Source organism: Plasmodium knowlesi (assembly GCF_000006355.2).
Source record: "Plasmodium knowlesi strain H genome assembly, chromosome: 14".
In the NCBI taxonomy this organism is placed as follows: Eukaryota; Apicomplexa; class Aconoidasida; order Haemosporida; family Plasmodiidae; genus Plasmodium; species Plasmodium knowlesi.
The window spans coordinates 1048068-1073678 of record NC_011915.2 but is presented as its reverse complement, the minus strand read 5'-3'; the positions used below and the strand labels follow the sequence as shown (position 1 = coordinate 1073678).

General features: G+C 36.0%; 9 protein-coding genes and 2 non-coding genes across 11 annotated transcripts; 6 read left to right on the top strand and 5 right to left on the bottom strand.

The window, feature by feature from the left end:
* Positions 1-391: 391 nt before the first annotated feature.
* PKNH_1424700 (uncharacterized protein) lies at positions 392-751 on the bottom strand (the record flags this gene model as incomplete). The annotated part of the gene is made up of 1 exon (XM_002262096.1): positions 392-751. The coding sequence occupies one exon, from the start codon at positions 749-751 to the stop codon at positions 392-394; it is 360 nt and encodes a 119-aa protein (XP_002262132.1).
* A 1335-nt stretch (positions 752-2086) lies between these two features.
* Positions 2087-4405, bottom strand: PKNH_1424600 (GTP-binding translation elongation factor tu family protein, putative; the record flags this gene model as incomplete). The annotated part of the gene is made up of 1 exon (XM_002262095.1): positions 2087-4405. The coding sequence occupies one exon, from the start codon at positions 4403-4405 to the stop codon at positions 2087-2089; it is 2319 nt and encodes a 772-aa protein (XP_002262131.1).
* A 728-nt stretch (positions 4406-5133) lies between these two features.
* PKNH_1424500 (ATP synthase subunit epsilon, mitochondrial, putative) lies at positions 5134-5826 on the top strand (the record flags this gene model as incomplete). The annotated part of the gene is made up of 3 exons (XM_002262094.1): positions 5134-5198; positions 5452-5546; positions 5771-5826. The coding sequence occupies 3 exons, from the start codon at positions 5134-5136 to the stop codon at positions 5824-5826; spliced, it is 216 nt and encodes a 71-aa protein (XP_002262130.1).
* A 917-nt stretch (positions 5827-6743) lies between these two features.
* On the top strand, positions 6744-7874 carry PKNH_1424400 (secreted ookinete protein, putative; the record flags this gene model as incomplete). Its single annotated transcript, XM_002262093.1, has 3 exons — positions 6744-7287; positions 7436-7479; positions 7788-7874. The coding sequence occupies 3 exons, from the start codon at positions 6744-6746 to the stop codon at positions 7872-7874; spliced, it is 675 nt and encodes a 224-aa protein (XP_002262129.1).
* Positions 7875-9009: 1135 nt separating this feature from the next.
* On the top strand, positions 9010-11168 carry PKNH_1424300 (calcium/calmodulin-dependent protein kinase, putative; the record flags this gene model as incomplete). Its single annotated transcript, XM_002262092.2, has 4 exons — positions 9010-10212; positions 10475-10576; positions 10877-11004; positions 11141-11168. 4 exons carry the CDS (start codon positions 9010-9012, stop codon positions 11166-11168), a joined length of 1461 nt encoding a protein of 486 aa, XP_002262128.2.
* Positions 11169-12561: 1393 nt separating this feature from the next.
* Positions 12562-16983, top strand: PKNH_1424200 (conserved Plasmodium protein, unknown function; the record flags this gene model as incomplete). The annotated part of the gene is made up of 1 exon (XM_002262091.1): positions 12562-16983. The coding sequence occupies one exon, from the start codon at positions 12562-12564 to the stop codon at positions 16981-16983; it is 4422 nt and encodes a 1473-aa protein (XP_002262127.1).
* A 915-nt stretch (positions 16984-17898) lies between these two features.
* On the top strand, positions 17899-18397 carry PKNH_1424100 (C-Myc-binding protein, putative; the record flags this gene model as incomplete). Its single annotated transcript, XM_002262090.1, has 2 exons — positions 17899-18076; positions 18258-18397. The coding sequence occupies 2 exons, from the start codon at positions 17899-17901 to the stop codon at positions 18395-18397; spliced, it is 318 nt and encodes a 105-aa protein (XP_002262126.1).
* Positions 18398-18856: 459 nt separating this feature from the next.
* Positions 18857-19801, bottom strand: PKNH_1424000 (4-nitrophenylphosphatase, putative; the record flags this gene model as incomplete). Its single annotated transcript, XM_002262089.1, has 1 exon — positions 18857-19801. The coding sequence occupies one exon, from the start codon at positions 19799-19801 to the stop codon at positions 18857-18859; it is 945 nt and encodes a 314-aa protein (XP_002262125.1).
* Positions 19802-21333: 1532 nt separating this feature from the next.
* Positions 21334-22707, bottom strand: PKNH_1423900 (uncharacterized protein; the record flags this gene model as incomplete). Its single annotated transcript, XM_002262088.1, has 2 exons — positions 21334-22368; positions 22591-22707. The coding sequence occupies 2 exons, from the start codon at positions 22705-22707 to the stop codon at positions 21334-21336; spliced, it is 1152 nt and encodes a 383-aa protein (XP_002262124.1).
* Positions 22708-24072: 1365 nt separating this feature from the next.
* PKNH_1423800 lies at positions 24073-24154 on the top strand. Its single transcript has one exon. It is a non-coding gene; the product is annotated as a tRNA-Ser (tRNA).
* Positions 24155-25282: 1128 nt separating this feature from the next.
* PKNH_1423700 lies at positions 25283-25362 on the bottom strand. The gene has a single exon. It is a non-coding gene; the product is annotated as a tRNA-Leu (tRNA).
* Positions 25363-25611: the final 249 nt, after the last annotated feature.

Below are 25611 nucleotides of genomic sequence, written 5' to 3'. Positions count from 1 at the left end.
AATCCTTTTAAAGAAAATTTATTCCTTTTCAACCCCAATTGTTATTTTACCTTACCCCACCCCCCTTCCCCTCATTGTTTATATGTTAAGCAGCATATTTTCCGGCAATCAATTTAGAAACCTTTTGTAAATCAAAAACGGGTGAAGGAGGGGCGATGTAAAGACGGGTAACTGTGAATTGTTTGCGTTTGAGCTGTTATTCAGGGTAAATACTTTTCACGCCACTGTGCCGACTATACACATCGCTCTGTCAATGTCATACACCACTCTGTTGACTTGCCTATATGGCGCACTCCTTCATGTGACAAGTGTTGGCTAAGGTTCCCAATCCTCTTATCGGTGGAGTGATATATTCGTAAAAGTTCAATTTTTACTTTCCTCTCACACAGAGCTACTTCTCCAGGTTCCACCTCCATCGTACGTGTTTTTTCATCTTATTAAATCTTGAGGGAGGCTGGCAGTGTAATTTTACTCTCCCCGCTAAGTTAATTTCACTCATTAACTTCTCTACCATCATGTTCATATCTTTGTAGCTTTTATTTTCAAACAAAGGAGAGCATAAGATACCGTAAAAATGCATGTCGTGGACATGATGCCCCATGGTATAATCCTGTTTTATGTGGAAACATATTGGTTTCAATTTTTCGTATATCACTTTTTTAATACTAATCAAATTTGGACAATCTGGGGAGGCAAATTTGTGTGCGTAATTTTTCTGTACCAGCAGGAAGCTATACCTTTTTGCAATCATGTTTGGTAAATCAATTTGTGAATGTTTGCTTATCCTTGGCGTGCGCCGCGTAAACTCTTTCTTTTCGTGCTAACCAGTTGGCGATGCAGGTGGCGAAGTAGGTTAATTAATTCTTTCTTTCCTTCATAATGGCACAAATGGTGAGTAGCCCCACCAACTTGCGTATGCAGAAATCTATCTACGTGTGTGTGTGCTTATATATTTATGCACATGCGCGTTAACCATGTCCCTCTTCCCAAGGGTCTGCCTCATATATGGCGTATCACAGTTGTTCCTGGAATGTCCTGAAAAATATTTCTTTTTCTTTCCTCTTTAGCACAAAAGGTTTCCTTAAAAGTGTATGGTTTTGATATGTTCCCTGTTCGGATAATCGTTTTATCTATAACGTGAATGTAAAGGGGGAGAAGCAGATGCGGGGGGTGGGGGAGTTACCTTTGTTCCATCGCCAGTGACAGCGTATTGCCCAGATGCTATTCGTTCTTAATTTGATATATTCCCCTTTTTCTCACCTCGCGTCAGGCACTTTTATCAAGAACGGGTAGAGTACATTCCGCATCCCACATTCCCTTAAATTGATAATTTCAAGAAATGTTATTTTTGCAACTTTTGCGTGTGTCGCGTTGTGTGCTTTATTTTTGCGCAACGATTGCGACGCGCAGTTGAAAAAAAAAAAAAAAAAAAAAAAAAAAAATTACTCCATATGTGCGCCCCACTTTGCGGACAACAGTGAACAGCCATTTTCCCCTTTTTATCTCCCCACATGCATGAAATATTGTAAGGCTGTATAACACCCGAAGGATCTTTACTAAACGTGGTGAGGAATCGGGTAAACTTAAAAGTACTCAATATTCACGCATAGACACTGGGACCGCATGATTAGGTACCACCCCCCCCAAATGATTATGCCTGTCGTAAATTTGGATTTAAAAATGTTATACTAATGCAAAAATGATTCATCACATTTACGTGAAGTGGAAGCATACTTAACGTGTTAAAAGAAAGGCGGGGTGCGAAATTCAAAAAAAGATGCCCACATGTGATGTACGATGCAATTTATATATATACAAAAAAAAAGGAAGACACAACTTTTGGAAACAAAACGGTTACATGACAAAATAGCCAAATGGTAAGTTGCATCTTCTGTGCATACAAATATCCATGTGGAGAAGAAATTTTTGAAGAATAAAAGGAAGATGTGTAATTTTATTGGTTTTGAAGAGGACATCACCTTCCAATGATGAAAATGCAAAAGGTACAATTTTGTTCTCACTATGGAGCCATTTTCATTCATTAGAGGAAAATTAATCCACTGTAGGTATATTAGGTAACCATGAATTAACCACTTTTGGCCTTTCTATTTGCTGTTTTTCTCTGCTCGGTGTTTAAGATTTTTTTCCGCATGACGATTCTCTTTGGAGTAACTTCTATTTCTTCATCGTCTTGAATGAAGGAAAGGGCGTATTCAATGGTAACATTTTTGTGATTTATCCTTATGGTTTCTTCGTGGCCCTTATTCCTTAGGTGTTGTACAGGCTTAACTTTTACTGCATTCATTTCAATATCATTGCTTAGGAAGTGCTCACCGATGATCATGCCTTCATAAGTAGGGTAATTTTCACTAACAAATAAATTTCCCTTTAACTGAATTGGATCTAGCGAAAAGGCAGTGGTTGTTCCATTGGACGAGGATATGATAACCCCATTTCTGTCACTTTTGTAGGAAGCTTGTTTTTTTTTATATTCCTTCAATTCTGAGTTTATTATAGACGTCCCTTTGCTAACATCACGAAGGTATGATCTCATCCCAAAAAAATTTCTCGATGGACAAATACACTTGATAAAGGTATTGTCATTATCGTCATTTATAATATCTACAATTTCTGCCTTCCTTCCATTTAATTTTTCAATAACATTCGAACTAATTGTAGACGGTATGGTAATGTGAAATTCTTCAACTGGTTCTAGTAAATTTCCTTTTTCATCTTTTGTGTAAATAACATTTGGGGATGATATGGTCATTTCATATCCTTCTCTTCTCAACTTTTCTATCAGAATACCTAATTGTAATTCTCCTCTTCCCTTCACCTCATAGCTATCTTTTTTTTCTGATTCGCTAATTTCGATAGCCACATTTATGGCTGCTTCTTTTTTTAGTCTGTTACCAATGGAAGACAGAGTTATATGCTTTCCATCCTTTCCTGTTAAGGGACTTGTATTTTGTGAAATTTTTAAGCACAGAACAGGTGGATCAATTGGTCTCACCTTTAAACTTGATACAGATTCTTCCGAAGACAAAGTATCGTTAACTGATGGGGTAACTCCCTTCGAAAAGGAAATATTTACAATATCTCCTGCACTAGCGAAATTAGCATTTTCTATTTTTCTTCCTTTCATGTAGAATATGTTTTTAATTACACACGTTCCTTTTACTTTATTTTCTTCATTCTTCACAATAATCGTGTCTCCTTTTTTGATAACCCCTCCGTATATTTTTCCCGTCACTGTCACTCCTACCCCTTCTTGGTGGTCTATAAGGCTCACTAGCATGCAGAACGGTTCGCTCGTAATTTTCGCTTCCACATCTTTCCCCTCCACCATGGCATCATCCTTTTTATTATTTTTTCCCACCGACTCCCCAACTGCGGTAGTTATACCATTTGCATCATCCCCTGTGATGAAACTATTTTGAGAACCCATCTTTGAGTCAACACTTGAGACATCTTCACTACCCGAGGGCAACATCATGGGGGAATCAAAATATTCTATAATTTTTTTAAATATGGCTAGGACGTTATTATGTTCACATTTATTCTGTTTGGCATCCTCGAAGTTGTCGGTGCACCACCCATTCTTCGCAGAAGCATAGAGAATGGGGTAATTCATCAACTCATCTGGGGCATTTAAATCGGCAAAAAGATCAAATATTTCATTTTCTATTTCTTCTTTACTTTTTATATTACTAGGTTTATCAAACTTATTCATAATAACAATAATTTTACACTTTGGATTTAGGAGGGATTTTTTTAAAACAAATTTGGTTTGGTTTTTTGGTCCTTCAACTACATCAATAATCAAGCACACGCCATCAATGAGATTTAGTACACGTTCAACTTCTCCACCAAAATCTGAATGACCTGGCGTATCAACAATGTTAAAAAAATAATCATCATATTTTATTCTTGTAACTTTCGACATGATAGTAATGCCTCTTTCTTTTTCTAAATCATTATGATCCATTACTCTTTCATTTTTCGTTTCTTCTCCCCCTTGTTTTAGTAGCTTATCCACCAGGGTTGTCTTTCCATGATCCACATGCGCAATGATTGCCACATTTCTTATTTTTTGTGGGTTGATAATTTTAATTTTTTTATTTGTTGAAAAGAAATGAGAATTGCCATTACGGTTTAGTATTGGAGTGTGTATCTTTTCGGGGCTACCTTTTTGGCGTAATTTGCTTTTTGCTTTATATAAAGTACTATTATCGTAGAATGACATTGTGGAAAAGCAGTTCTCCATTTTCCTTCCCCTAGGAAACCCGTCAAGGGGGGCGGTATTCCTCTGCAGATTGATTACCCCCTTTGCGCTCGTTCCGATGCATTGTGTCACCACCCTCTGCGCAACACACCTGTTGTGCTTTTTCAGAAGGTTATTCATTTTTGTGGTTTTTCTATATAATTTCGTAGCGAGGATAACTTCAGCTTATCACTGCGCTTCTTTGCCTTGCCACATCCATCTGACGCTAGTTATTTCCCTGGGCATGAGCTAGCTCTTTCCCCCTCTAACGTAACAATGACGTACTTGGCTCTTTTGTGGGCGACTTTTATCGTGGCCAAGCTCACCAATGTAACAACTGTGCTATTGTGCATACTGAATGGAAAGTAGTCGATGTTGTGGGACAACCTACATGATGTAACGCTTCTAGGTGTAATTTTGAAGCATTACCGCTCGCGTTAGCAAAAGTGCTATTTTTTTTTTTTTTTTTTTTTTTTTTTTTTTTTTTTTTTTCCTTAGCGCATACGCATTTTTTGAACCGGAGAGGCTTCCCCGCATATGCACGATCAACTTTTTTCTTTTTAAGAATATATTTTATACAATTTTTACATATTTAACGATGAAAATGTTGAGCAAGCATCGCACGTTTTAGCAGAAACACATACTATAATTCATACTTCGAACAACTTATCATGTTTTGCATCATTCCGACTAAGTAGATATACACCTTCTCGTTCACTTCATCTGGGGGGCACCTGTTGTACATATAAAACAGCTGTTCATCAAGGTGAAGAAGCTTATAAATATTCTTGCATACGTGCATACGTGTGTACATAGGAAAATATAAAGTTCTTGTCCCTGAAGGGTGCTACTATAATCCTAATCCAGAGATGTGGAAAGCGGCGAACGTTTCTTACACAAGATACGCATCTGAAATGGCGGACATCTTGAGGAAGTACGGGGAAGGAAAAAAAAAAAAAAAAAAAAAAAAAAAAAAAAAAACATACAGCCAAGGAAATATATCATCGCTCCATCCCTCAAATCGTTTGAGGCATTTCACATTTCCTTTTACAAGAGAGAAATGCCGAACATAATAAGCAAGTGGAGTAGCTCCGTACGCACATCATACTTTAACATTTTCAGACATATTTGCACACATATTGCCCATTTTATTTTTGTTCCTTTTCCCCCTCTACCGTCCCCTTAAGGTGTTTGAAAGACCCATATTCTGACATAGCCTTGGAAAGAAGTAGGATGCATCTGCGAGAGACAATATACAAAGACGGAAAACCAATCAGTCAAGGTAAAACGGATTGGCAGAAAATTGTGCCCATCAGAAGGAGTGCATAAAAAACCTGCTCATATAGTCAACCATTGGAGGGAAATATCATTGGCATATGCCCCATTATTAATGCGAATCCGCTGTTGAGCAACAAAAAAATTGCACTGCGTAGTTATGCCCATTTTATATGTACATGCGGATAAATACCCGTACACATGAATTATTCTTTCCATCCCTTTGAACAGAGCTACATGAAGAATTTCAGAAGGCTTTCAAAAGTTTGGGAAATAGTAAGGAATGATAGGGGGAAAAAAATAGCAAAGCGGAATAAACAGTAGGACATCCTGGACGGAAAGGACACAAATTCGACAACTCTCCATAATTGTTAACGTATCTTCTTCTTCTTTTTTACACAGAAAAGGCAATATTTATTCTACTTAATTTGTATACATCATAAATTAAGTGTCCTCTAAGACCTTTGCAAAATTTGCATGCTGCATCATAAAGAAAAAAGAATTTTATTTTTTTTTTTTTTTACCAAATTTGTGAAGTAAATATTTTTTTTTTCTATAGAAAACTTGTTAAGATAATTACCAAGTTTGGTGAACGGCGAGACAAAATGTACGTGTTGTGGAATAGCAACTCGTCCTTCTCCATAAGAAGAATACATTTCGTAATTGCAAAATTGTGCTTATTTTTTTGGGGGGTTAATTCCTGCCAATTTATGTGGTGCACACGGTGATGGTCCCACAAAAAGGGAATACTTTTGATTGTGCATGGAAAATTGTTTAAATATCCCTCTTTTTTTTTTTTTTTTTTTTTTTTTTTTTTCGTTGTATGTACACAACTTTTAAGGGGCGTTTAAGCTTGCGTGATGAAAGAGAACGGGAAGAAGGTGAAGTGGCAAAAGGGGAGATGGCCAAATGGGCAAATTGGACAAAAGAAATCTAACTATGAATGCCACAAACAGTTGTTACACTTTTTGACATCTAGCAAACGCCCCTTGGGATAAATATTTTAAAGAATAATCCACCAACTCGACTATTCCCCCTCGATGGTCATTTTAAGAGAAGCTTAAAGGTGATTCAATGTACCCCCACTGCGTATACACACAAGCAGAGCGGTATAAGCACAGGCACATACAGTTTGGGGATACAAGCTAAAATATTCGCTGAACACCCCCCCCCCCTCCCCCCCATTTGTGTTTCTTCTCAAAAAATGTATAAAAGAACCCTCTTTGTGCTAAGCTTCGCACTTGTGAACTTCATTGGTGCGGAGAGTAAAAATGTCGTATCTTCGTTTTTGTCCTACTTGAACTCAAAAATAAATTCGACAAGCGAAATATCGAAAGTGGTCCAAATGGGCGACACGATGGCGTGTCTAGTTAGTAAAGAAAATAATAGCGCGCGTAACGAATGCTCTTGTTCCTTTAAAAAAGTGAAAGAATTTGAAAAAAAATGTTCTTCCAATTTAAAAAAAAATCAAGAAGACGCTAAAAACTGTTCTGAAGAACCTTGTGAAATTTGTTGTAGTTTAATGAATTCAAACCGTGTAGCAAATTCTATCCTGGACTATGAATTTTTTTGCAAAAAAAAATGTGCACGATCGAGCATTATTTCAAATTTGAATGAAGATGATTACAAAATAGTTTTTAAAAAGTTAATTGAATTTATTCGTATTTTTTATCCGTCCAATGTGCTTAATTATTACCCCATTCGGAAAAGGGCCTCCGCGAATTACACGAATAAGCCACTGGACGCAAGTATCACATTTGAGAATGATTTTTTCAAATCGCCATCTTTTGCGAAGCGCCAAATTGGGCAGATGAAAAAATTGTCTCCGTTTGTAGCGCATTATGTGTTATGCTTTCTCAACTTTTCCTTCTTTTTCCCTCCCTCGTTTCGTCGCAGAAAATCAAGCGATAATGGACGATCTAAGTGAAGAGCCCCGCGCGGTACGCACATAAATATGAGCGCCCGCATTCATGCGCACAGATAGGCATACAAGGAGAGCTACATGTTTTTTTACAAGACATATAAGCACACGCAAGTGGAAGTATTTCTACTTTTGCACTGTTCTTACGCATAGCATTTTCAGTCAGGAAGACAAAAAAATACAACTGCGTGTGCCGTGCGCACATGCGCAAGGGGGTAGAGTTACCTCATGGTGTTTCACTTTTTTAAACATTTTATAAGCTTATATATCAAAATAATTTTGGAACTTTTTTTTTTTTTTTTTTTTTTTTTTCTTGGACCTCCTTAGATAAATCGCGGACATGTAGAAGATATTGCAACGTCGCTAAGGGGAGAAGAGTCAGAAGAGTTTTTTTCTCCTTATGATGAAAGCTAGTTTTTTTTTTTTTTTTTTTTTTTTCTTGTTCCCACACCTTCCGTTGGTAATTTCTTTTCCTTGTTTGTTACATTTTCGTTTTACCCCTAATGTTTATTTAAGCCAAAGCCCATTAATTTTGCCATTTGTTTGTTTTGTGTCACTTTTTTCTGGTCATGATTTTTTTTTTTCCCTTTATTCCACATTTTCCATGTTGTGTTTATCCGCCGAAAAGGGAATTTAAAGGAAAAAACATCTTGTTGAAAACGATTTAAAAGCCCAAATGTGGTGTGTACCAAATGCATAATGTGCAAGTTTTGAGGCTCATTCACATTTGTGCACTTGCCCCTTTTCTTCTTTACGGGTGCAATTTTTCAGAAATAAAACAAATAATTTGGAAAGGGTAACCGGTGACGAATGGGAAAACAGAATTGGAGTTAAATATTTCTTTTCAGCAAATTCTTTGGCATGTTTGGATTTTTTTTTCTTTTTCATATATTTAATGTTAGATAAATTTTCCTCGTGATAACACATCGGTACGTTTGGTTACCCTTCATTTCTTTCCTTTGCTTTCCTTTTTTTTTTTTTTTTTTTCTTTTTCTTTCATTTTAAGGTGTATGCAGTAGTGCTCATTTTAATTCTGTGTAAATGCATAAACCAGGTAGATGAAACTGGGGTACATAATAAGGCACATAAAATAAACTACTTTTTTTTTTTTTTTTTTTTTTTTGTTAATCCCTTGAGACAAAGTTCCGGTGGAGCAGTCCCACCACAGCAGTGCTTTTAATGAGGTTCACAAAACACTTTTTCCGACTGCAACAAGTATATTTTCCTCGTTAGTAAAACGTTCTCCTCCTATTGTATATATATATATATATATATATATATTTGCCTACCACACATACACCAAGGTGAAACACGCCTGCGCACATATTTTTGATAAAAGATTGGGCCCATTTGTGCGTAAAAATCGATATTTCCACGGGACACAGCCTTCTGAATTTGTGGAATGTTTCAGATTTCCCTTCTTTGTTGTAAGTTTGATTGTCCCGTTTAGTTTGCCTACTGTTCTTCATTTGTACAGTGCGCTTCTCCATTTGTACAGTGCGGTTCTCCATTTTTTTGTATAAGCATTTGTACAGACGATTTGCAGAGCATGCCTTTGAAAAGAACGCCATTCTCATTCATTTCTGATATAATTACAAACATAAAAAATGGAAATAACAACGACGAAGTGACGATTGTGAACAGACAAAATTCCTATGAGCATATAAAGGAATTTATCATAAGCGAGTTAGGTAACTTTAAAATAATTAAGGTCTTATTGAGGGGACTTTCCAGCACTGTGTGTTTGTGTGAATGGATAATTGACTGCAGAAAGACAGTCGCTTTGAAAAATTATGTTAAGTATATAAATCATGATATTCTAAGTTGGAACATAAGAATTGAAGAATCTAATGAGACAGACACAGGAAATAGTAGCTCTGAAACGGAAGGAACGGTCAACATTTGCCCGTGCTGCGAAAGGGAAGTACATGGCCTGGTGTATATGGAAAAAGAAGAACAAAATGGAAAGGACAAATTAAGGAAGTGCAAAAATCATGGTATAGACGATTGGGAAGAAGAGAAGGAATGGGAGGAAGAATTCCCTCTCGAGTTTATCAGCCGACAAAGACAAAATGACAACGTGGATGATCATACCAAGGGAGAAGAATGTAATCAGAAACACTACTGGCAAGACATTAAAGATGAGACGAGTGAACATAAAAAGCTACATTTAGTATTAAAGGTAAAGCACAAAGAATTGTATTACAAACTCAGAGACATAGAAGAATTAAGAGAAGAAATAGAAATACATAAAAAATTGAAACATTGTAATATTTTACAAATGATATTGAGTGCAGAAGATGAAAACGACATTTGGGTTCTTCTAGAATATTCGTCCATTGGAGATTTATACTCCTATGTAGGTTTTAAAATCCTGGACGAAACGGAGGTGAAAATAATTGTCAGCCAAATTCTGTTTGCTCTTTATTATCTTCACATTAAAGGAATCATACATTGTGATATAAAGCCACAGAATCTGCTACTCTTCCATCTGGAGGAGTCTTTCCTTTTTGAGTCGGATTTTCTATCCGACCCGGAATTGTCACGTACTGTTAAGGGGAAAAAATTGAATATTAAAAAATTGCTTAATTCGATTAATGAAAATATCGCCAAACATCCGAATGACAAGACTTTTAGGAGCATCGTGAAAATTGGCGACTTCGGCTTATCCGTCAGGTGTCCCTTTGATGAATTCTACCCATATCGCGGGATTCGGGGCAGCTATGGGTTCATCGCCCCCGAGTTGTTCCAAGTTAGACAAAGCGGAGGAGGAACACTCCAAACGAGCGCGCACTGAACTTTAAAATTTGTTTATAATGAATTCGTCTATCCGAGTTGCCTCCACACCGCGTTAATGCACACCGCGTTAATGCAAACCACGTTAATGCACACCGCGTTAATGCAAACCACGTTAATGCACGCCGCGTTAATGCAAACCGCGTTAATGCAAACCACGTTAATGCAAACCACGTTAATGCAAACCGCGTTAATGCACACCGTTTCCCCCCTCGCAGGAGTCCAACTTTAACAACAAAGTTGACATGTGGGCATTGGGCATAATAATCTACATCCTTTTAGGAGGCTATAGACCCTTTTACCCCTGTTCTAGGTTTGAGGTAAGACGCAAAAAAAAAAAAAAAAAAAAAAAAAAAAAAAAAAAAAAAGATATTATACAAGGGGGTTACCATTCTTTGCTTAAAATGTTTTAATGCACGATTAGGGCCTCCTCGATGGAGGGTTGGGAAAGATATACTTTCAGCCAGTATTAAATCCTCCGCAACATTTATACCGTGACATCATTCAAGTTAAACTGCATAACACATCTGCATAAAATTTGGACCACCTGTTTAACACATACACCTTCGAACACACGAAACCCACACGGACGAATGTCAAAACCTTTCCATTTTTTACAGGAAAAGGTAACATTCCACGAACGATACTGGTTTAATATATCCTCGGAGGCAAAGAACTTTATTCAGTCTCTCCTCCAGATTAACCCGTCCAAACGTCTGAACGTTATTGAAGCTATCGACCACCCCTGGTAACGCAGCGCATGTCGACTTAATGTGCGTGTTCATTCGTGTGCATTCACGGAACAATATATGTAGAGGTGCGCAAGCGGAGCTGCATACATATATCTACGGGCACATCACTGTATACACCCCCATTTTTCGCAGGATAAACAGCTACTTTATCAGCACGTGAACATGAATTAGAAGATGAGTCGATCATCCATATGTTTTTTTGCCACGCGAATCACCATCACCTCTTTCATGTAAGGGAACAGAGTGAGATATAACATTCCCCGTGTGTACAGAAGAAAAGGGAAGTGTTCACGTAATCGCAGATGATTAAATGTACATGTAGATAATTCATGATTTAAAATTTTTTTTTTCCGATTTTTTTTTTCCAACTCGTCACTTTTTAAATATAGCAATATAACATTTGTGTAATCTGATACATGTAACATTAAGGGAAGCTGTTCGCGGTGTTTGGTGGAGGCCTTGCTCGAACAAGCGCAGCCAATTGTCGAATGCAGTCTGGATTACGGCTGCGGTTGCTCCTCAAGTTTGTTCTTTTGTGTCTGTTTTTTTGTGATCGTTGTGTTTATCTTTCTGTGTTTTTTTTTTTTTTTTTTTTTTTTTTTCTGAATATTCTTAAAAGGAGTAGGGGGGAAAGCACATCCTGAATCTGATACGCATGTGAGTATGTAATTATGTATATGTATATCCCTGCTCCATAGCTTACATTAACACACGTGGGGATTTTACCTATTTTCCTGTATTGTCACAAAAGGAGTCACATTAAAGTACATGTCCCATGGAGCGCCTCACATGTGAGGAAAGACATGTAACTACAAAATCCCACTTGAAAGGGCGACCTTCTTTTTTCTACATTCGAAATGGCAAAAATTAGAACGTTTTTTTTTTTTTTTTTTTTTTTTTTTTTTTTTTTTGTAGCAAAATTAGCACCCTTGATAGGCGCAAAATGGGGATGATCCACGGGGGAAAAAAAAAAAAAAATAACACCGGAAATTGCGCAAAATGGAAACGCTCAAATGTGATGGAAATTTTTTTAATTATTCTCAACAGTTATGTTATATTTGTGTCACCTGTTCGTTACATTTGTATCATGTTTTTGTCACATTTTCGTCATATTTGTGTTGTATTTTTTTTTTTTTCGTTCTATAGTGTTTAATTTGAAATATTTTATTTTTTTTTTTCCGCACTTTATGAATTGTTTGGAATTATAAGCTCAATTATAGACGCGTGATTGTTCCACCTCCGTATTAAGGAATAACTTTTTAATGCTGAATTATTTTTGTATGAAAAAATTTTATTTAAAATGTTTTGTTTTGCCTCGAAAAAAGTGAGGTCTATATTTTTTTTTTTTTTTTCGGGGCATGCACTTGTAAGAGTGGCAACATACGCAGTGTGTTTTGTCACTAGTTAATTTTTTTTTTTTTTTCTGTCTTTGGCACTTTATCAACTATTTTGTTTATCAGATAATCCCCTTCCCCATTTAGCAGTTTGTGAATTTGTGGGTCAGTCAGGTTGTGATCATCCCCTCACACATACACACCCTTTTGTCATTACAAATGTCTCACAACAACACGAGCGTGTTCTTGTTCACGGTGCAAGGCATATTGGCATCACTGACATGTGGACTGTGCTGTTTAATATATGCCTACTGTTGCAACAGTAGAAATGAAGGAAATAGGAATAAAAGAACTATATCGAAGGTAAACGGGGATACGTACGCTGAGAGGGCAACCACTGCCTTCAAAAAAAGTAAGGTCGAGAAAGAAGCGGCAAGTAAAAGTATCCATCAAGATGAGGTGACTCACGTAGCAAAGGGCGTAGATAGGGAAAACAATATAAAATCAGATAGGAAGCAGCCCAAATCTGCTAAGGCGAGTGCAGAATGCAACAGGGAGGGCACCTCCCCACAGAAGGAATCCATCCAAGAAAATTATTGTCACAGAAGAGAGAGTAAGATGGATTCTGGTCTATCCAATCAGAAGAACGGGCAAATGGATAAAGTAAATGGTATGGAAGCAAGGTTAAGTGGAAGCAACTGTGAAGGAATGTCTCTAAACATGAAAAATGTAAACGAATATAAGGATAGACACTTCGTAGGTATAATTCCCAGGAATAATTCCTTATCGTATGATGGCCGTATAACAGAAAAAAATGGAAAGTGTGAAAATTTACATAATGTATTAGCAGCTAGAAGTGGCATGCCCCTAAATTGGAGCAATGAAAGTAAGGAGATGTTCCAGAGTAATTCGGAATATATGATCAAAATGGTTGCGCCCCAAAATAGATGCCAGCTAAGAAGTGGCGGAGAACAAAATGAGCCACTGACAATGTCCAATGAGTGTAGGAACGACTTTAATCCACAGAGTGTAAACTCATATATATCGTCCAATGATTGTGGTAGAGAAGATAACAACAGAATTTTGAAAACAATGCAGCCCGGGGAAAAGAACCTAGTAAGAAGGAACAACCATATGGGTATTACGATCAACAGGGTTGAAGCAAAAAATAAAGACATGTGTGGCTTTACACAGAAAGACGATTCTCAGGTGGCCACAGAAAGGGCAAACCGCCATGCCTATAGCAAGAACTTTCTGGACAGACAAATGGTGCACTACCCCAAGGAAGAAATTTTCAGAGTCAAGTCGGAGACGTTGATTCGGAACTATCCGGGGCACGGTGGCGCCAGCACAAGTGCGCAGAAAAGTATGAACATAAATGGCTCAAAAGGGAACGCAGAAGGAAGCAAATATTGCCAAGAGAGGCACGCAGAAAGAAGGAAGTATTGCCCAGAAGAGCCCTCAACGAGACGCAGAAACTGCCTAGAAACACAAAACCATTTTTCACACCCCACAATGAACGGTTGTGAAGATTTTGAAGACAAAAACAAATGCAGGAACCCACAATATATCAACAATTATACTCCCTCGAAATGGATGAACTTCCCGCATGATGAAGAAAGCACGAATAGGGTATTTGTAAAATGTGAAAAAGATATGCTGCACACTTTGGATAATTATGTGCCCAATAGGAGGAAATTTCCAGGTGTAGAAAGGAACAGCAACCCAGTCCCAGTGATCCAGAAGGAGCATACGCACACAGGTTCATCAGAATACAACACATATAAGTACAAGGATTTTTCCATGTGTGATACTCTTTATAGGAAGAGGCAACCATCACATCATATGTCACATTTCAATAATGGGAAGGAAATTAAAAATATTATTGAAAATAGGAGAGAAGAAGAAGCAGGTGCTCTGTCATACGGTAAAGACAAGGCGACTTGCGACATGCACTCTGTTAGTAACAATGTTGGAGAAAGTACCGTTTGGATTCCTAATGTTGGCCATTACCATGGAGGGATGAATCATCATCTGTCAAATGGTATGTCCACAAATTTTATAAATGGAGAAAGAACCGTAAGTGCAGCCTCCTCATATGGATTAGCTTATAACGAAAGTCGTCATGCTAATGGAGGTGAAGGAGAGGGGACACCCCCAAAAGGAAGTTTTCCCCGTCTGGGCCGCTTTACAAATGAGAAATATTTTGCATCCAAAGGGAGAAGGACAGATCGGGAGGGAGAAACTTCCCAGACGAATAGGAAAAACCAAAGTGGCAACAATGGTAGATGTAATGACATCTGTAGTAACCGCATCAGAAATGAGAATAACGATGAAAAGGATCGCATAACAGAAGGCAGGTATTACACCAGGGGGAAAAGCAAAGACAGCAGCACCAACAGAAGAAACGTTCAAAGCATGGTCGATGCAGTTGAAATGACCAATAGGGTACCCAGAAACAGTTACATCCACCAGAACAAAACGAAAAGAGATGTTATGAACTGTGCACATTATTCCCCTTTAAATGAAGGAAAAATGGAAAATAGAAAAAAAAAAAATTACTACCAATTCCCACATGACTATCACATGGGCACCACTGAATGTCTACCATGTAAAGAAGGAACACATATATGCAAAAATAGTAAATGTTCCTCTGTTGGAATTTGTGAAAAACAGAAAAATAAGGAAGAAAAGAATATATACTTAAAAAGGGGCTTTCCAGAGGAGCACTTCTGCTTACCTAACTGCAATAGCAGGAGTTGGTACCCGCACTGCACAGAAAAGATAAGTGGCAACAATGAATCCTTTTTCCACTCAAATAAATTTGAGAAGAACACTCAGGTGAGTGACATTAATGAAAACTTTTCACAACATATTTCGTACAATGCACATCCATTCATTGGGGCCAAAGGGCTTGGACAAGGGGGAGGTGCGAAAGTGGTAAGGAGGAGTGAACTGAGCGAGGATATTTACCCCTTAACAGATGACAACGCTGATTACGATGGGGCGGAAAGCAGTCGCAGAGGGGGCAACAGAAGTGGTAATACAAGCGGAGTTCGAAGCAGAAATATAAGAAGCCTCCTCCTCAGTGACAGAATAAACTTGGGCGAACGATACCCCAATGACGAACAAAAGGCAATCCTCAACAAAAGGGGCGAAGAGATACCCCCTGTCCCAGTTCGCAACGATGAAGTAGCAAATGGAAGAAAACGCAGAAAGAAGGATACCAAAAAAAGAGGAACCAACTCCAAAGAAGAAAGGGATAACCAGTCTAACACACCACTATTGACAAAAGAAAACGCACGAAAGTTAAGGCAAACGGAACCAAGTGAGTACAGGAATAGCCAAGAGATTAACCAAATAATACATGCCTATTTGCAAAACTCGAATCAAGAATATAATTGTTGTAGGTCAGATAAATTGGAGAGAGAAAATAATTACGTGTCAGATAAGTACACCGAGGATGTAATGCATTCGCATGGGGATGTGAGCCCAAGCATAAAGCGCAAAAAGAAGAATTCAAACGATAACATACGTTATAACTCCTGTCGCACAAAGGTGCTTGGCAATAGAAAAGGGAAAAATGGAAGGGATAAAGATGTGAGTGTTACCGAAGGGGAAATAATGAACAGTAAGAGATCCTCTGAACCAGGGAGCATACCGAAGAAGAATGAACAGACCGACCAAGAGGAAAAGCTAGTGGAGGAGGACACCTCAACCTGTATAGATCGAATTAAAATTAGAAACATACGCATGAAACGCGAAAAAAGTGACAGCAAGGTGCTTATTAAGGAGGAAAAAGACCTCCGCAATGAAAACCAAACGGTAAGGAGAAGCGCCAGAATGAAGAGCGAAAAATATAAAAAAAAAAAAAAAAACATTGACAGCGATATTTTTGTAGATACCCAAAATGAGCAGGAAGAGATGCAAAGTGAGAGTAGTAAAAAAAATTCAAACATTGCAAATAACGATAACATCAAACTGATGGAGAAAAAAAAAAAAAAAAAAATGTCCAAAACTAAAACGATGGAATTAAAAATATTCAAAAATAAAAGAGCATTAAAAGAAAAAGAAAATTTAAAAAGGATGAATGAAAAATATGAAGAGATTGATGAATACAGATGTGCATCAGGATTAGTAAACTTCATAATTGAAAATATACAAAAAAAAAAAGACAAGGAAAATTTTGATGATTTATTAAAATATATTTTAAAATTAATAAATATTTACAAAATAAAAACCATAGATTTTGTAGAAGCCTTTTTGCTACTTGAAACAATCAATGTTAACATAATCACGGAGTACCCAATTGAGGAGTGGATTTTGGTAACCTTTCATTTCCTTAAAGGAAATACAACAGAACAAAATTTTAATTTAATTATTAAATCACTAAATTTAAACAATTTACTGATTGGCAATGTTACAGCTTCCTTTTATATGAACAAAAAGACTATAAAAATGACGGAAAAAAATATGAACAGAATTCTTACCATTTTATCAAAAGTTGTGCGCAGGAGATCCTCCAGGATTAAAACGTCTAACCAACCGAAATTGGATAAGAAGACCAAGGAGGATCATCAGAACGATGCGCTCTTAGGTTCTTGCTGGCAGCCCGTTGAGGCAGGCACGGAGGGGAAGTAGGAGTACAAATAATCAAACGAACAAAAATGTACGAAAAATTAAACAAAGAAAAATGTACGGGAAATTTGCCAAATTGCTCAAGACAAATCCAAAGGCCAGAAAATATAAAAACGGAAATGTCAATCGAACATTGTTAACACAGGGAACCGTTTGAATCCTCCTCGCTTTGCGTTTCCTACGACGCAGATAGAGTGCCCATAACACTTCTCCCTACAAGAGAAATCTCTACGCTTTTTCTTCTATAAGTACTGGGGGGGGATAAAGAAATGTTTAGAGAGACATAGCCACAGAAATTCCATGAAATGAATTCTATCACGAGATAAGAGCATACGAGTGACTAGAGATATTACTGCTATAGTGGATAAATAAGAATAACTGTGACTGTACATTTTGCCTTACTAGTTTGTCTTTCTCACTTGTAAAAAGTAATTACCATAATATATGCAATTTGCGGGAATTTCTTAAAGAGGGAAAAAATTTATTCGCAGCTGCTATGTAATAGTCTCGGCGCAGGTTTAAAATGCTTCCTTTGCCAATTTGCATGTCCATGTTGTGCCCGTTTTTGTACCATATGTACACTGTACTATTATATACCCTTTGAAAGAAGAAAAAAAACTTGTCTAAAATTTTTTTTTTTTTTTTCCCTGTTTGCCTGTAATTTATTTAACCCTGTCTACAATATAAGCGCATTTTCTAGAAGCTATACGAAAAAAAAAAAAAAAAAAAAAAAAAAAAAGTGTTGAAATTTTTAATTCTTGGAAATTCGGTTAATCAAAAGGTGTAACTCTACTTTTTTCATTTTTTTTTTCTAATCTTATTTCGATTTTGCAAATAACAAAGGGGCATTCCTACGGATCAAAATCTCAAACGAGTGCAAAAAACAGTGTAAAAATTAATGTAAATGTGAATGTAAATATGAATGTAAATATGAATGTAAAAATGAATGCGGGTGAAAAAGAATTTATCACCTACTTAGAGGAGCACGGTGTGATAGATCAAATAAGCCGCGCCCTCCTGCAACTGTTCCAAGAGAAGGAAAAGCCAAAGGATGCAATAAAATTTATATCCGACCACTTGCAGAACGTGGACGCGGGTATGACCATCCACCTGAAGAAACTGCGCACCTGCCTACCTAGCCATGAACTCCTTACTTTTTCCCATTCACCGAAATGTGCATGATTTAGCGGCGGCACCGGTGCACGCAACACTAATTGACTGATGCGCGCCACTCATCGCGCATTGCAGACATTCTACGTGAACCCGAACCCGCGCAGATGTGCCGCTGGAAGATCTGAAGAGGGAGAATTCATTCCTGCGAGAGGAAAATCAAAGGCTAACAAGGAAGTTCGAAGAACTAAATGATACCTTAAATAAATTGCTTAGCAGCGGAGGGGGGGAAGTGAGCGCGAAATAAAAGAGAGATGAATAAGGAAGAATGACAGGGAAGGAATGGAAGAAAGATAGGGAGAAAGAGAGAGAAAGAAAAAAGAGGGAACCGCCATCCCTGAAAAGTAATCAAAATTTTCGTATCACTAAACGGTGAAGTGATCGAAAGGCTTCTATCCCATTCCGTTGATACAAACTGGGCAAGGTATACCTACGCGTAGAGCATCTAACGTGAGTGTATAAATATTCATGGGACTACAACTCACCAGAAACACTACGCATGTGTGCGTCTATTTGTATAGCTCTTCACCAGTTATGATTTACCAAAAAAAAGAAAAAAAAAAAAAAAAAAAAAAAAAAATTAGGGGCAATTTTGGTATATTGTAACCACAAAAAGGGCCATTGAATGGCTCAACAAATTACATCGGGGGTGCACATAAATTAAGTGGCACACACACATTCATCATGGAATTGTTACGAAATATACTTATAAAAATTCCGCTATCGATTTCATAAAAAAGTCAGGGACAATATTTGAATGGTTATGGTTTAGATAAATATTGGCATCTGTAACACCTGAGGAAACGAGAACAGACTTGATGTTGCAATTTTTAGCAAAGCTTATATCTGTGTCGAGTCTATCTCCTACCATAACAACTTTGGCAGGGTCAACATTTAGATCTTTAAGGACATTTTCTATCATGAATAAATTGGGCTTGCCAAGAACCGTTGGCTTCTTTAGAGAAACAGCTTCAACACTAGCAACGATAGAACCCGTTCCAGCCCATTTTTGTTTGCAAGTAAAGTTAGCAGTTGCGTCTTTATTGGAAACAATAAACTCAGCGTCCAATTCATTTATGCAAAGATGTGCGTACTGGATTTTGTAATAATTAATGTTAAAGTCGATGGCAACTACAACAGCTCCAATGTTTTTATCCACAGTTATTTCTAAATCATCCTTTATTACTACTTTCTTTTCATTATCCTTGTAGCTACCCAACCAAAGAAGATTAGAACAATCGAGTTCCTCACAAATGCCTTTTTCTCCAATAACATAAATTTTTTTTTTGCCACTCGTGTATTCTTCTTTTTCCATAAAATATTTAGCAATTGCATAGGAAGTACAAATAATATTTTCTTTTTTAATAAGACCGAAACCTAACTTGTGAAATTTCTCCAACAGTGTAATCCTCGATTTTGTAGAATTATTCGTTATAAAATAAATTTGCTTCTTTTCTTTTATTAATTTGTTTATAACTTCCACTGCTCCTTGTATAACTTCATTTCCTCTCCATAGAACTCCATCGCAATCGAAAAAGAAAACTTGGCAATTGTCCACAAATTCCTTTGCGTCCACCGACTTTTCTATTTGCCACTCCTTCATGAAACTTTCATATTCGCTTTGTCGTTTCTCCGGGCGTATCAGTGACATGTTTGTTTTGCGCGCTGATCAGTTTGTACCTTCTGCTTTCTTCTTCCTTTTCGCTACTTTGCGACTCCTCTTTTTTAGCTCTTTCACCTTTCGCTCTTACCCCTGTACCTTTCTCTTGATGCGACCGCCCCACAACAATTTGTGTGCACGTAAATTTCATTCAACAGCAAATTGCTGATGCAAATAGAAATACAGCGAAGGTATCTACACACAGGTATGCATACGCCCTTGTGGGGAGGCACAAAAAGGTCTCAACTCTCAGGCGATAGTGAATATAGAACCTACTTGCCTACTATGCGCATTATCCACTTTTCCTAAATGAACGAATGCACATATACCCACTTCAGATTAAGGCAATTTAAAACATTCACCATACATGTATTCGTTCATGCTAAAATGATTCAATCCTCCTCGTGCTACTGCAAAAAGGGTTGAAAACAAATAACACTTACGTGCATTCTATGAGTATGAACTCCCCGTAAAGCCGAAAAAAAATGACAAAAAAAATAAAATAAAAATCGTGTATACGAATAGGGAAAAAGAAAAAAAAAAAAAAATCCCCAATGGAATGAAGTCAAAATTGTAAAAAAAAAAAAAAAAAAAAAAAAAAAAAAAAAAAAAAAGGATAGCAGTAATGAAAAAAACAAAGGTTATATATTTTCCTGTGCTACTTTATTCCAGAACCAATTGTTGGTATATTTTCTTAATTATATTATACAATATATATAGGGGTGGGGAGAGCATGCAGAAAACAATTGAAGATTTCTAAAGGCTAATTTATTTTGACAGGCAGATATGCCTGCTCTATACATTTTTCAGACGTAGGGAGAGAAAAGAAAAGACTCTCTTTCCGTGCACAAATTTGCACCCCTCCATTTTTGCAAAAATATATAATTATTGCCATAAAAGTTATATTCAAAAGATATTATTCTTTATTAATTCCTATATTCTTGTTTTAAGTCTATGACAAAAAAAAAAAAAATAAATAAAATAAAATAGAAAAGACCATTTTCTATATGGATATATAAAAAAATTATAGAGAAGATGGAAAAATATAGAGCACACAAAACTGCTTCTATAACAATAAAGGGCAATTTCTAGTGTGTACCTATTTTTTAATACCAGATTTTGTAAAATACATAATTTTCATGGTGGACTACTAATTACATATATACACAGACATACTAATTAGTATGTAAAGGGAACATATCAACAGAAAAGTAGTTCTTTCCCTTTTGGTATATTTATAGTCATTTAAGAAATAATTATGATTTTACACACTTTTCCTTCACTATCATCTGGCTCTTCCGAGTCTTGGGGGGGAGAACTCCCTCCATTCGACTCCTTCATTTTAAAATGGAGAAAAAAGGAAAACAATATATTTCCATGATTTTCAAGTCGTATATGTACACACGCATAAATCTACTATCGCTTAGCAGATTCATTAGACCTTTTGGTCTATTATGTAACAGAAGAAGGAATAACTTTATTTCTTTTTTTTTTTTTTATTACTCCTTCTGTTAGAAGATCTTTTAGAAACAGCAGAGAAATTTTTCTTTCCATTTCTTCTTTTTTGATTTTTTTCCTTTTATATGTTTCAAAATTTCTTCCTCCTCCGCTCTTACAGTGGTTGATCTTGGTGGAACAGGGTTTAGATCTTCGCACCCGTATTCTCTTTCTAGGTATGGTGGGTTTAGTTCATTATTTTCAAAATCATCCATTAATTTAACATCGTAGAATTTGCTTGCTAACATTTCTCTATATTCGTTATTTTTTTGCATTTCTTCTTTGAGTGCTTTTTGTAATGCCAAGTATGGATCCCAGTATCCTTCAGGATATTGAGCAATAGCTGAAGGGTCTCCTTCCATGGCGCGTTCTCGTGCGTTAAATAAATTAACATTTTTTTTCAAATATTCAAAATCTCCCGTTATGGTTGGGTCAAATTTTCTGTAGAAATTGTTTTTCCTTTCTTTATATAAATTGACTACACCTGGTTGTTCATATGTATCTGTTGGATCTATGAGTATGTAACCAAGATCGTGATATTTAATTTTTTTTCTTCCTGATGATTTTTTTGCAGCTTTTCTTGAAGTTTTTAGAGCATCTTCCCAAGGTTTTGTAACTTTCTGTGCAACCTCCTGTCCAACCCCCTGTGCAACTTCCTGTCCAACCCCCTGTGCAACCTCCTCTGCAACATCCTGTTCACTTTTTTGCGTAACGTCATGTGCAACCTCTTGTGTAACTTCTCCTGAAGTTTCTCCAACATCTTGCTCATCTTCCTGCGCAACTTCCTCTGCAACCTCCTCTGCAACTTCCTCTTCAACATCCTGTTCACTTTCTTGCTCATCTTCCTGTGCAACCTCTTGTGTAACTTCTCCTGAAGTTTCTCCAACGTCTTGCTCATCTTCCTGTGCAACTTGTTCTATATCTTCCTCGTGTACTACAGGTGCATCGTGTTGTACAGCCTCCTCCTCTAAAGCTTCTGCTAATGATCTCAGAGCTCTGGAATCAAATGATTTTCCGAGGCTATTCTTCATCACATTGTACGAATTACCATCATATTGGAACTAAAAAAAAAAAAAAAGTAGTGAAGAGGTGTGTGGAGGCATAAAGTATAACATAGTGTAAAATAAAATAGTACAAAAGAGAAAAAAAAGAAAAAGAAAAAACTACTCCCCTCTTGGACAAAAGTGTGTGCACAGAGGAATATATGTATGCTGAGAAATGATGGGCCGTCCTGGGGATCCTGTCCGTCCCCTCCCTTTTTATTTTTAGTTTTTCTTTCTTACAGAATTGGAGCAATTTACAATCCAGATTAGAAGGGTGTACAAGGACACTTTGGTGCAAAAGAGAAAAGTGCTGCTGACTTTTCTCCCTTTCTTATTTTGCCTTGATGAAACAGGCATTGTTGATATACACTTAGAAGAAAAAAAAAAACATTAATATATTAGTTGAAAGAACGAATTATTACTCATATTTAATAAGAAATATATACTACTCTTTTTTAGGTATTGTTCAAAAAATTTATTAAACTTTATGTATATTTCTCTAAATGTGCGAAAGTAACAGAAATTTACAATTAAAAGTAAAAAAAGAAAAAAGGAATTTCTTTATTTAAAAAATATAAGGTCAAAAAAATCACTATATATTAAGAGACTACAAATTATAATATATAAATTCTGTTGAAGTCTTAATACAAAATAATGATTAAACCTAAATATTATAAAAATATTGTGAAAAAGAGAAAAAATTATATTTTATATATTAAAAAAAAAAATTCGAGTAAATTAGAAAGTTATATATACTAAATGGTAAGAAAAAAAAAAAAAAAAAAAAGAATAAGCGGATTAATAAATTGCCGCCTTTTTAAAAGCATAGAATCAATCTGTTGTCTACCACAATTTTGCTTAGGAGTGAAGATATTTATAAGAATGCATTTCGCAAGGGAAGATGATTGCTCTTATGTATTATATAATGAGAGCATACTTGAATATTTTAATAGAGAAAAAAACAAAGAGCAGTAGGCGTTATAATAATAAATAGTGCATATATAACAAGGTACGTGTTATGAATTTGTTGAATTGTAAATATAACTAATTGATTGGCTTTTTTTTTTTTTCTTAATTTGTTTCTTATATGTACATATTATATTTTATTCATTATTGCTTTTCTTTCTATGATAAATCCATTCTGAGGGGCTATTATAGTACTACAAAAATAGATATTACATTATTTGGTTCTTATTCGATTAGTATAATAAAGTAACAATTGGTTACTTGAAACTTGTTCCTATATATAGCTTTTTTAAAAAATGAAAGCGAATTAGTTTATATATACTACTTGTTATTCTGACAGGCCGTGCTTCATTACCCTAATAATCTACATACAGAAGCTTCAGCGTCAAGGGCAAATGTATTATCATAAGGAGTTTGCATTCTTATGTATTTTTTTCCTTCATTTTGGAATGGAAAAATTCAAACGAAGGAGTTAAGCGGCATTTTTTTTTTTTTATTGAAAAATTTTATTTTTAATCGAACCGTAGCACTTTAAAGGATACCTTTCTAAGCATACAATTAAGAATAATTTTTTTTTTTTTAGTAGTTATGAGAAGAATAGCCTCTCACAAAAGTGTTCTTTAATTAATACAGAATATTTGGAAGCATTTAAAAATAAATAATGTACACATGGAGTTGAATATATATAATTGCGTATTACGTATTTACATCAATGCGATATTTGTATTACTTTATTTCGGCAAATTAAATATACATGATAACGTGCCCGAGTGGTTAAGGGGTTGGACTGCTAATCCAATGGGTTCTGCCCGCGCAGGTTCGATTCCTGCCGTTGTCGAATTTTTTTTCCCTTCAAAAAAAAAAGCATTTGTTATATAGCAATAAATAGAATAATGAAAATTTTCTTTTTCTTTTTTTTTTTTTTTTTAAATTGGCAGGAAATGAACTTTTTTTTAATTACCATTTTGAGAGAATGAACAAATACAGAAGAAACAAATTTGCATTTTTCACTATGTGGCTTCGTAAATGTTGTGCTTGAATTTATAATACTTACTAATGTTTGGCGTACACAAAAATGTCGGTCCTATTTATATAAGGAGCCAAAAAAAGGTATGGTCATTAAAACCCAGTATCAAATTTTAGCGAATTTGATTTGTTACCCATATTTTTGCTTAGTAGCAACTGTTGAGGAAAATGTAAAGGAAAACACCTCAGGGCGAAAAAATAATTTCATGGAACGTGAAAAAGCTATTTTCTATGGATACCCATTTTTGTGTCACTTTTAAGAAAAACGCATGTGAGGGGAACTGGGAGTTTTTCGCAGTTTTCTGGAAGATTCCTCAAGGTGTGGCATATATATATCATGTATGTAATGTGTGTCTCGCAAAGGAATCAGTTTAGCTGTGTTAGTATGTCTACCTTACCTTATGTTATATACTCTATCCAACGGGAGAGAGGACGGCGCGGGCTTAAACCTATTCTCTTGTATGCACTTATAGCTGTTTTACACGCATATACATGAAGCATCTCATCGAGCAATTTGCCTCCATATAGGAACAGTCTCATCTGGTATATATCCCCCTGCCGCCTTTAAGATTTTGCTGCTCGCCCTAAGGTACATTCTTTATAATTAGCATTCCTTTTCCCTATGCGGAACAACGTGTCACTTTATGCAGAATTATGCGACAGGAGCACAATAAAATGGAAAAGGGGATTTTGAAATCATCCTCTTTATAGAGAAAAAACAATAATAATATTGTATTATGTTCGCAAAGAATTTGCACTACCATGGCTATAAAAAAAGAAAAAAAAATCTGGGAAAAAAAAAACATGTTATATACTCTTTTAATAGAACAAAATATATGTTTTGTTATAAAAAAAAAAAAAAAAAGGTTAAATTCTTCTAAAATTTCTCCATATTAATAATACATTTTTTTCATTTCAGTTAGCAAACAGAAAAAATTTTTGACAGAAGTGGGGTTCGAACCCACGCCCTTTCGGACAACGGCCTTAACGTTGCGCCTTAGACCACTCGGCCATTCTGTCAATAATAACATATGTAATAAAATTGGCTATACATACATTAAAAAAAAATTGAAAAATTTTTATATTCATTTTTCCCCACTTCTCGAAAAAGCATTTTACATAATTATACTGTTAAGAAACACTGTTTTCTTTAATTTTCATATTTTTATGGTATTCTCCACAATTTCGCATTTTTTTTCTGTCGCGAGCAGTTTTACACGTGTAGCTACGGCGAGGGTAAAAGGAATATTGTACTTCCGGAGAATCCAT